Source organism: Nicotiana tabacum, chromosome 22, assembly GCF_000715075.1.
Source record: "Nicotiana tabacum cultivar K326 chromosome 22, ASM71507v2, whole genome shotgun sequence".
Lineage (NCBI taxonomy): Eukaryota > Viridiplantae > Streptophyta > Magnoliopsida > Solanales > Solanaceae > Nicotiana > Nicotiana tabacum.
Genome location: NC_134101.1, coordinates 18,263,645 through 18,274,949, shown reverse-complemented (window position 1 = coordinate 18,274,949; position 11,305 = coordinate 18,263,645). Strand labels below are relative to the sequence as shown.

The 11,305-nt window shown below is 40.7% G+C and overlaps 1 protein-coding gene across 1 annotated transcript; it reads right to left on the bottom strand.

Annotated features, from left to right (window-relative positions):
* Positions 1-3,476: 3,476 nt before the first annotated feature.
* LOC107832180 (SNF1-related protein kinase regulatory subunit gamma-like PV42a) lies at positions 3,477-6,205 on the bottom strand. The gene is made up of 3 exons (XM_016659993.2): positions 5,678-6,205; positions 4,185-4,539; positions 3,477-3,896 (listed from the first exon to the last, which is right to left on the bottom strand). Exons 1-3 carry the CDS (start codon positions 6,103-6,105, stop codon positions 3,558-3,560), a joined length of 1,122 nt encoding a protein of 373 aa, XP_016515479.1. The 5' UTR covers positions 6,106-6,205; the 3' UTR covers positions 3,477-3,557.
* Positions 6,206-11,305: the final 5,100 nt, after the last annotated feature.

The window sequence follows — 11,305 nt, the reverse complement described above, 5'->3', positions numbered from 1 at the left end:
GCTTGTTGGTAGGGTGAAAGTTGAGAATGTGCTAGATGTTGCTTACCAAAATGATACCTCAAGTGTTAACCAAATGGTGGATGATCAATTAAAAAATGATTTGGAGCATCCGCAATGCATATTAGAAGAAGTTGATATAAAGGAAATAACAATCATAGAAAATTAGGACGAAGAATCACCTAATGAAAATGAAATAAGTGAAGAGGAAGAATTTTCGGACGAGGAAGGATACTTCGAAGACGACTAGAATGTTAGTTTTTTCAAGCGCTCTCAACTTATATAGATTTATATTCTTAATTCTAACATTTTCTTTAATTTATGCAGATGACCGGTAGGGGTCGAGGTAGGTCAAGGAAGAATAAGAGGCCTATTGATCATGATGATGGTGTTACACCCTCGTTTCCTTCCACTCCACATTTGCATCCCTCATCTGTTGATGGCCGGCAGCAATATTGTAGGCACACATCTTTTCCATCACATCCATCTACTCATCAGACTACCTACCATTCGCCGTCCGAGCAGTATTCTTACCATTCTCCACCGCAGGGCTATACCCTGCTTCCTCCACATGATTATGCATATAGTTATATTGGTCCATCGAGTCAGCAGTCATAGGGCCATGTGGTGATATGCCTGTCATCTGCTCCATTTGCTTCATCACCAGCTGGATCACATCCATCTATATTTCAGCCAGTCGGATCGCAGTAGGGGTCTGGAAAGCTACAGGGGTCTATATCGTAGCCATCTTCATCAGCGACCCCGTCTCCCTCTCCACAGAGTTCGTCTCTTAGAATTTCTAGACTTCGCCTTCAAGATAGTAGCGTTGAGCCAAATGCCTCCCCTTCTGCGCACGCTTCAGATTCATCGGAGGAAGATGATATAGAGGAAGTGCGGTATAATCGTTATCATAGGATGATCATCAGGCATGAGGGCAATGGGTAAGATTTATTTATTACTTCTTTGTTTTTGCTGAATTATAATAGATAGTCTTGTTTATTTAATGTAATTGCTATGTTTCAGGTTCTTACCTAATCATCGGACTACAAAGATAATCACTGAAGCTTTTGGCCGGTTGTATGATGCACCCTATGCGACTTGGAGTGACTTTCCACTGGAGCTCGTGGAGTAAATTTTCAACCAATTTAAGGTTTCAATACAATTATTATCTATTTAAGCATTAAATTAACAATATTTTTATCTAACGTTACACATTTCAATTTCAGAATAAGTGTGCCTGGGAGGACCAACATAACAGGGTCATTCTTGCAAATTTTGAGTTCAAATGTCGTAAGAGACTATCTGATTCCTTTTATTTTGCTCGGAAGAAGAGCAAGAAGCCTTCATGGGTTCTACCGCACATATGGGACGATCTGCTGAGGCAGTGGACCACTGAGAAGTTTGAGAAGAAAAGTGAACAGGGAAAGAAGGCTCGAGCATCTGAGAAGGGTGGCTCCTTGCACTGTGTGGGTGCAAGGAGCATGAGGACTACGAGAAGACTACTAGTAATTCCTTAAAATATTTAATTCTATTTTTATCAAACTATATTTATATATATTAATTTAGTTAACATGTTTATTATATTTGTAGGAAAAAAAATATGGGAGAAAGATGACTCATGATGAGTTTTTCATGGAGACTCGCATCCGGACACTGACACGGGCGGAGACTGCATATGTAAGTTTCATAACTACTATAACATGAAATTAATGTTTATAATATTATATAGTTAATAATTTTCTATCTTCTAAATAACGGGTCGCTACAAGATTAATGTTGAGGAGTACACTCAAAACTTGCCACCGAATTAGCAAGGCGAGCGACCACCCGTTTCAGACGAAGAAGCGCAGAAGATATGGTTGGATGTTGTCGGTGGTCCTAAAAAGGGGATAGCATACAGCCTTCCAAAGAGATCATTTTGGTATTACAGTGCTGGATTGCAAGGTATAGGGACTTCCGCCCAAGGCGAGGCAATTGATAGGTCGACTATCTCGTCTATGGAGAAGAAGATCGCAAAACTGACAGCAGAGCTTGAAGAGACAAAGGCTAGAGAACAAAAGAGTGATAGACAATTTGATACCCTTCAAGTTCAGGTAGAAAATAGGGACCAACAATTTAATCTCCTTCAAGGTCAGCTGGCCAAACTTCTTGCTAGTGGTGCTTTCCCTATTCCCCGGGCTCATGAGCCTTCCCCAGATGCTAATCCTTCTCGTTGTGATCCTCCGAACCATGCCGACGATGAAGCTTCTAGTAGTGAAGATGGAGGTAATGCAATACAAAACACTCATTGAATGGTGTGTATTGCTAAACAAAGTATTGAACTTGTGAATATTTAGTTGGAATAGTTTTAAATAATAATTGTGTTGTTGATATTATTTTGTTATTAAACATTTGTATTGTTGTTGTGGTGGTTGGCGTTGTTGTTGTGGTGGTTGTTGTTATTAGCATTGTTGTGGTGGTTGTTGTTATTAGCGTTGTTGTTGTGGTTGTTGTTGGTTAATTATTGTTGGTTAATTGTTGTTGTTGGTTAATTGTGGTTGAATAGCAGTAATGTAATGCTGCCATTATAGGATGGTTATTGGTTGTAATTGGCATGTGGTGTAGCTTAAAAGCAGACATATTTTTTACCCATAAAACCGACCGACCGCGGTCGGAATTTTCATATTAAAACCCAGAAATTCATCTTTTTCAACCGACTTCAATCGGTATTTTCAATGTGAAATCTGCAGAAATTTGAAAATACCGACCGAAATTGATCGAAAATAATATATTTTTTAATTTATTTTTTAATTATTCCGACTGACTTCGGTCGGTATGTTAAGATTTAAAAAGAAATATAAAATTATCAAATAATTATGTTTCCAACCGAACTCAGTCGCTATTTTAAAAAATAAATAAAACTTAGTTTTTGATCGCTATTTTAAAAAAATAAATAAAACTTAGTTTTTCCAACAAAGGTTGTCAGTATAAAGTGGTCAATCAAAGGTTGAATTAACCGACCGACTTCGATCGGAAAATTGCGACCGTCTTCGATCGCCACACCTTAACGACCACTATTGTTACGACAAATTAAAATCAGTTAAAAATCAATCAATTTTCTTATATTTCCGATCGATTCCGATTGATTTTTGTGGACGATTTTTAGCAATTTTCTAGTAGTGTAACCTCTGCGTATCTTCTTTAAAAAATATGTGCCTCCACCACGTTCAATCGCATAAAGCATCTCTCTTCGCATTCCTAATTAAATTCCAAGATACATGGGCAGTTGAACATAAAAAATGTAGGCACAATGGCACATTCCTTATCTCTTTGCATTCCGACTTTAATTCCAAGACTACATGGGTAGTTGAACATAAAAAATGTAGGCACATTTCATTTAAATTTTTTTGTAGATGTGTGTATAGAACAGGCGTACCGTGCCAAAAAGATTAACGTGGCAAAATCTTTGCGAATTCTTTATCTTTAATAAAAGAGAGAGATAAAGGAAACCCCACTCACTAACCAGACAAAGAAATTGCAGATACAAAACAGCAAAACATCTCCTTGACTCTACGAACACATTATTGCAAAAACTCAGTAAGATACCAGAGCCGAATGACTCTTATCATATCAGTGAGAGACACTACTCCCTCTAGCAAGCCCAGTTCATCCACAACCCAAACACGATGCACATGATTCCAAACAGCTTTCTCTACCGCTTCCCTTAGGGATGATTCTGGTTGGCAAGTCACGAGTTCCAACGACGAAGATCTCAGCCCTGTAGATTCATAGAATGGTGCTTCCGATAACAACTTCAAGAAATCAACAACCCCTTGATTTAATAAAGGCTGCAGTTGCGATACAGGACATCCTCTCAAGTCTGTCGCCGAAAATGTTCCTATTATCCTCCTCTGTTTCCCCTGTAAATATCATATGAAACTTAACAGTGTAATAACTACAAATAACAATACATAATAAGTAAGACTAACAACGTGACAAATGACACGGATATCCTCTCCAAGAGAATCCCCGAGAGGGCTTAGTTGATCAGTGCTTAATGTTTCTATCTTTCGTTTCCTCTTCGTTTGGTTTCGAGAAATCTATTGACCAATTCCAATTCTTTCTTTTTTCCTTGATGTTAAATTCACACACGGTATAATTTTACTGTTATTATATGTATACAAATGTGAGACGAAGACTTAACTTACATTTACAAGCTGAGTATGATCTTCTACAATGTCATCAGACGACTCCACGATTGGTACAGCATTAAGCGAGCCTGTTCTCATACATTTGATGACGTCGATAACTTTTGCCTTATTAGTAACTCCGAAAACAGAATCTGTGACTGCTTGTAATTGTTTGTCCGAGACCTTATGTGACATGATAGCTTTAAGCTCTTGGAAGTCATTCAAAAACCTTAGCAGATCCATTTGTGTTAGCATTCGATAACATGATGCAGACTCCGTGAGCTCAACTCCAGCTACATTTTCTGATTGTCCATCGATTGGCACCATAGCACGGTGTATACCTTTGCTAAACACTTCCATACAATCCACAATGCTTCAGATATAATCCAACAAATGCAACCAATTAGTACAACAAATTTGTAAAATTAGAACCTCAAAGTACAACATGCGAGTAATGAAACTGCCTTAGATGTCCAATGCATTGAAGATTGGGCATAGGCTGACTAGTTTATTAGTGTCAAAAAGGTAGTGATAATAACCTAATATAAACAGTTAAAATTAGGCTGACAATGTAGAAACTTTTCTATATACTGGGAGTGCATATAACTTCCATCCCATTTTATGTGGGATCGTCTGACCAGTTTAAGAAAAAATCCTTTAAAACCGGCAGTCTAAAGCAAGCCATTTGTGTAACTACAGATTATCTATTTGTGTGACTACAGATTATCTATTTGTGTGACTATAGATCATCTATTTGTGTGACTATAGATCATCTATTTGTGTGACTATAGATCATCTATTTGTGTGACTATAGATCATCTATTTGTGTGACTATAGATCATCTACTGGGATAAAATTAGGATCTTTACACAAATAGCCGGCGATATTTGTTGTTTACTTTTTCTAGACATATGCATAGATTATACATAATTATACACATATAATACATAAATTATGCATATACTATACCTCAACCGGCTATTTTTAGTTTAAATAGTTGGGTGAATGGCTATTTGAGTTAATTCTTCATACAATTAGGAGTAATATGAGAAACGTAAAGTGAAATTATTTCTAAAAATAGAAATATAACCTTCTTTTGGATAGACTAAAAAGCAAAGTCTGCCACATAAGTTGAGCTAGATGGAGTAACTCTTAGCTGGTTAACCTCAATATCTTACTGATGAACAAAATTTTGATCTTTTTCTCCAATATTGAAATCAGCAGTTATATCATAAAATTTATTTAAATAGAGATAATTAGGAACAACTTAGCCCCTTTTAATTTTTATTGTAGCTCTAAGCACCTCACATTAGACCCTTTTAACTTTTCATTGTTGGTTTAAACTTCACAGAGGCAGTACAACAACAACAAACTCAGGTCCGGGGAGAGCGTAGTGTGTACATAGACCTTATTCCTACCTTGGGCTAGATCCTAAGGTGAAAATAAAGAAACAAAGAGGAGCAACAACAATATAATAGGAACAATTTGAAAAATAATTACCAACAACATACCTGGTATTAGGACTAAGGGTCCACAAACTAAGACTTTCAAGACAATGTCCTATAATAGAGGAAACAGGGACCATCATCTTTTTAGCAACATCAGTATCATCAGCACTACCATTTCCAGCAATATGAGCCAAAATATCAAGCATGGTAACCATCCCTATGTAATGTTTCCTCACAACACCAGTTTGTTTATCCGATTCCAAAATCATAGAACCACCAGCTCCTATCCAATGCCCAGGCGGCGCAGCCACCGGAACAGCCACCACTTTGTTAGCCATCAGAGTATTTATTGTGTCTGCTAACGTGGCTGTATATGGAACCTCCACTAGCCTTCTTTTGTCTACCATTAAATCCTTCACTTGCTTGTCTTTCAGCATTTGGTGCTGCTTAGGTTTTTTGGGGCTTCCTTGTACCTCCATAGTTGCCTGCATAGTTTGTAAATACTCTGTTTCTTGATTTTGAGACTTGGATATTTTTTTGGGTTGCTTCAGACTTGAGTTAAAAACAAGAGAACAAGAGAGAAGTAACTGTGGTAGACTCGAGAAGTGGCCTAATATAGGTCAATCCAGAAGACAGGAATGATTTGGCCTAATACGTGTCAGCATTAGGGAATGGTAGAATGACATGTGTTGTTTTTGTTTGCTACGTGGTACTTGCGTCTTGAGCAATATATTGTTGAGAGATTCTCTCTTCCTATCCGTTTTAAAAGGGGAATTAGTATAATTTTATAATAAGTAATAGAGACGTTTAGAGCGTTTTATCATTACTATAATGGATAATCTTTCATTTTAGCGGAATAATTAGTTTTTAACTTATATGCACTGTAAGTTTTTGTTACACCAATTGGTTATAGCAGGTTATCTTTGTTTAATTATCGAGCAATTGGAGAATCTATGAAATATATGAGATGATTCAAAACCGATATACTTTCCACTTTGTTGGAGTCGGTACTTCTCAAAATTATACTCCCACTGTTTCAATTTACGTAAATCTACATTCTTTTTAATTCGTGCCAAAAAGAATAATCTTTTTTTATATTTAAAAATAATTTATCTTTAAATAATAATTTATATTCACATAAAATATATATACTTCTTTAAATTGAAACGGAGAGAGCATAAAATTCGGGTTGACAGTGAGTCACTTTAGCACACTACTTTCCAACCTCGAGTGGGCTAGGCTACTAACAGCCCAGCTAAAATTTTCTTTGCAACTTGTCTCCCCTGAGAGGTATTTCCTGATTGTGTGTCGTTTTTGCCCTATCCAGCTTCTGCTGCTTCTGCTATTGAACCTGTGCCATTTAGTTCCATCACCTATATTATCATTTCGAGCCGTGAATTTAGTCACTGATGTTTGCATTAGGGTAGGCTACCTACATCACACCCCTTTAGGATGCGGTCTTTTTCTGGACCCTATGTGTTAATGCAAGATAATTTATACACCGGGATGCCCTTTTTTACCTATAGTATCACTTTGCCTGGAAGGCAAAAAAACAAAAAACAGAAGGATGGAGCTATGATCTATATGTTTACCCTCAAAATCGGATAACAATTAAATTTGTAAGTGATTTTAAGAATATCCGGATTAATTTGATACAAAATGATAAATTGAGTTAAAATGGACAAGTAAAGATATAGTAAACTCAAACCACGCGAGGAGGATGATTCCAACCTTGGTGAAGCATTCACCCTCGATTCGGGCTCACAGTGGACAATTTTGATGAACGAGAGAAAACGCTTACAATAACAGTGAAAATAATAGTATATTGCTTTGGAATGCGTTTTACAATGTGCCTAATGAATTATCATACCCCCCCTTTATATAGTAAGGGAATCATACTCTAAGTACAACTCTATAAAAGGTAAAAAATCTTCTGTTTAACTGATTGCCGGTTCTTCATCGATATGTGCCGAAATCCACGTCGTGATATTCGGCCGGTCGATATTACGGCCTTCTGTTGGTCGTGCTTGATTGCCCGACAATGTCCTTCGAAGTCTTTCAGGATTTGGATCGATCTCGAATCATGACCCCGATATTCTCGAAGGCAGACAACGTCCTCCGGATTCTGATTCGATGAGACCTTTACTTCGATTCTGATCCTTCGCAATCGTATCTCGAGCTCATTTTACCCAATTGGAGGCTGGAGTGTATCATGAGCTCGACTTTTACCCGTATACAGATAATCTGCTCGTTTCTCGGGGAGCAAACTGACGAGAAACGACATGAGCACCTTGATTCCTTCTTCAATACGCTGTGACATAAACGACAAAGAGCCCAAAACGTCTCGTCACTTATGTCATAATGGCATTAAATGCACGTCAGCCGTCGGTTGGCTATTCCTGGAGGTGAAACGCCACGGAGCCACTATAAATAACCTCTCTTTTATTCATTTTTTACTTTACATCAAACCGTCTACCCTCGTACCCTCAGGATTTCACTACTCCTTTTCACATTCTAGCATTTTTACCTCCATTATTCGAGATTCTTTTGAAATTTTTACTCATCATCCACTCAAGCCAACACATCTGAGCTTCCAGCTTTCAACCTTTCTCTATCTCTTTCAAGCTTTCCCCTATAATAATGGTAAAAACCTCAAAATATGTTCCCCAAAAGGTCGCTTCTACCTCCTTAACGACTGGTGGAACCAACGAAACTACTTCTGATGTGGTCGACCTCGGGAGACCCGCTGCTAACGTGGTTACCGATGAACCGGCTCCTGAACCTCCCTTGAAGACGTTCATTCCCGGGGGTTGTTCGATCGCTGGCTTCAAGGTCGAGAAGCCTTCTTCGGTACAAGGTCAGCATGAGGATGCCTCGAGATACATCTGCTCAATCATCGAAGAGGACCTCCTCATGGTTCAAAAAGACTACAACTGGGCCAACAAGGACATCGTGGTCCCCGACTTCGAAGAGGCCATTACCACCCATGTCGAGGGATATCTGAGTGTTTACACTTATCCCTTTACATTGGGCCCGGTGGACTCGTTCATCTTAGACTTCTGCAGGAGGTATAACGTATGCCTCGGTCAAATTCACCCTTCAAAATCGGAGGATCGTGATCCTCCGATTTTTTGTGAATAAAATCGATTCATGCACCTTCACCATCGATCATCTGCTCTGTTTATACAATCCCCGAATCTTTCGGGGGGACTGATAAAGCTTGTACGCCAGGCCAGTAAAGCCCCATTTTTGAGCATCGACAAGGACCAGAATCGAGGCTGGCAGGGTCGTTTTATCCGGTGAGGACCTCAAATTTGATCCCGGCCGAATTCAGACCATTCCCCGAGAAGTGGAATGCATCATGTAAGTAAAACTTTCCCTCAAATGTTGATTTCGGGTTCATCTCTCTTTTTCTCATTGGTATTCGTGGTGGTGCAGTTGTCGCTCGAGTCCCAAATGTTGTCCCTCGACTCAAGGAGTGGGTCGAAGGTATTGTCTCACAGCTGCCGTACTCCGAGCACTCGTGGCGCAAACTCTCAATGGGCCATTGGGAGGCCCGTTCCCATGGTAAGATTCATTTCCCGAGTAGGTTGTGTTAGGCTTTTTCTCTTAGCATTACGTTCTTATTATTTTTTCTTTACTTCTCTTTTGCAGGTTTGCCTAAGACCGTCGAGCTTAGGCCCTCGGTTGGGGACGAGAACCTACCTGCCGATTCTTCTGCTTCGGGACAGCCAGAGCCACAGCAGGGGAGAAGAAGAGGAAAAGAGCCCCGAGTTCGGAGAAGAAGAAAACGAGAAGGAAGCTGGTTCGTAAGCCAAAGGAAACCTCCAGCTCCCAAGTGCTTGACTCGAAATCACTCTTCTGGCTCAGAGACGAGCCCGAGGAGGATGAAATTTTTGTGGCCCGTGAGTCATCTGTCCCCGAGGAACGGGTGGCAGCCAAGGGAAAAACGACGAAAGCTAATCCCCCTCAGGTTCGCAAGGCCGATACCGAAGCGAAGGTCGAGAACTCTCGAGACGCCGGCTCTGCCCTGCCTGACGTTATAGATATATCGGGATCGCCTTCGTTCACAAAATCAATGTTCGATGAAGCCTGAATGACGAAGGAGAGATCACACGAGGGGGTCCATGGAGCGGATGATCCCCTCCGAGGCTTTTTTGACGGTGTAGACACATCCGCCCTGGAGGATTTCACCGGATTGGGTGACTTAGAGGTGCCAAGGAAAAGTCCGCTCCGGAGGTTGGCGGGTCGAGCTTGAGCTTGAGCCCGAGATTGATCAATCGGTTCCCCGCTGTGAGCACGGATCCTGGTCGGAAGCGGTATGTCGTTATCACCATTCTGGAGGATGCCCGAATTCTTTCCGCCCCCGTAGGGATAGCTAGTTACCTCTGGTGCCTGATAACCGAAGAAGACCAGGCAAAAATGAACGAGGTAGATGCGTCATGCCTGTTCAACGAAGCACAACAGGCACTGAACCGGGTAATTCTTGATAATTCTAATGTCTTTTCTAATATAAGAATTAGTCCTTGATGATTCTAATATCCCTTCTCATATTCGCAGGCCTCGGTGCTCCACCATGAAACCTTCCTCCGGTACCGGGATAAGCTGAGCCAACTCGAGGCCGAAGTCAAAAAGCTTGCTGAGAAGAGAGGCATGTATAAGCTTCTTAGCGAGCAATGTGAAGGAAAAGTCAAAAGCCTCCGAGCCGAGTTGGACGCAGCTCAAAAAGAACACGCTGAACTGTTGGAACAGGTAAGAATCTTTGAAGTTAGTGATGATGAGCTAGACATGGTGTCTAACGGTCGAAATCCGCAGGTTTAGCAGAAGGTTGACCGGGTCGACCAGCTCCGGGCTAAGATGGACGAAGTCAAGGCCATGGCCGAAGAGTGGAAGGGCAAGATGGACCGATTGGCTTCGGAAAAGGAGACTGCCCAGGAGTAGCTGGCCTCGGTGAAGGCCCAACTACGATCGATAAAGGAGAAAGCTGAAACCCGGTCCCAAAAAATGGAAGACCTCCAGTCTCAGCTGGGCTCGGCTGTTGATGCACAAGATATCCTTGCCAAGGAGCTTGAAGCAGCCAAGTCAGCGGCGAAAATAACCAGGGCCGACGCTGAAGAGATGGTGGCCCAGTACAAAGCTGATACTGAGGCAGCTCAGAAACGCCTAAAGGCCATCGTCAAATATATGAGGTGGCAGTCCCGGAGGGAGGCTCTCGAGGAAGTTCATGCTGGGGGTTTGATTTATCGACCGAGATTGAAAATGTTAAGAGGCTCGAGGCATACCCCGAGGATGAGGAAGATTCTGAGAGTTCGGGCAGATCCGAAAACGGGGAAGACCCCGATGGCTCCGGCGAAGATCGGGCTTCTTAGGTGCCTTGTAGATTTTTCTTCGCTTTTGTACTTTTGTATTTTGTTGAGGCCGTTTGGCCTTTTTAAAAATTTATGTATATATTCAAGGCTTTTTCCTTTCGACAAGCTTGTTTGCATTTTTCTTTACGATTGCAAAGATTTTGAATGTCTTAGCACGTAATAATTAGGTCTTTTTCGGAGGTTCGAACAATGCTCATGCTTGATATTATTTTGCTTAAGACTCGTGGGAGCTTGGTATGACCGGAAGCTTTCCCCGAAGTGTTTACTTAGGATTTTTTAGATTATAATTTTGCCGAGGGTAGCCTTTGAACCGGTTTAAAAA

Excerpts from the sequence above, each read along its gene's own strand:
- LOC107832180 (XM_016659993.2), bottom strand. The coding sequence starts at position 6,105 with ATGCAGGCAACTATGGAGGTACAAGGAAGCCCCAAAAAACCTAAGCAG. Across the intron at positions 4,540-5,677 it reads ACCCTTAGTCCTAATACCAG|CATTGTGGATTGTATGGAAG; the intron begins GTATGTTGTTGG and ends TTATATCTGAAG. Across the intron at positions 3,897-4,184 it reads ATCATACTCAGCTTGTAAAT|GGGAAACAGAGGAGGATAAT; the intron begins GTAAGTTAAGTC and ends TGATATTTACAG.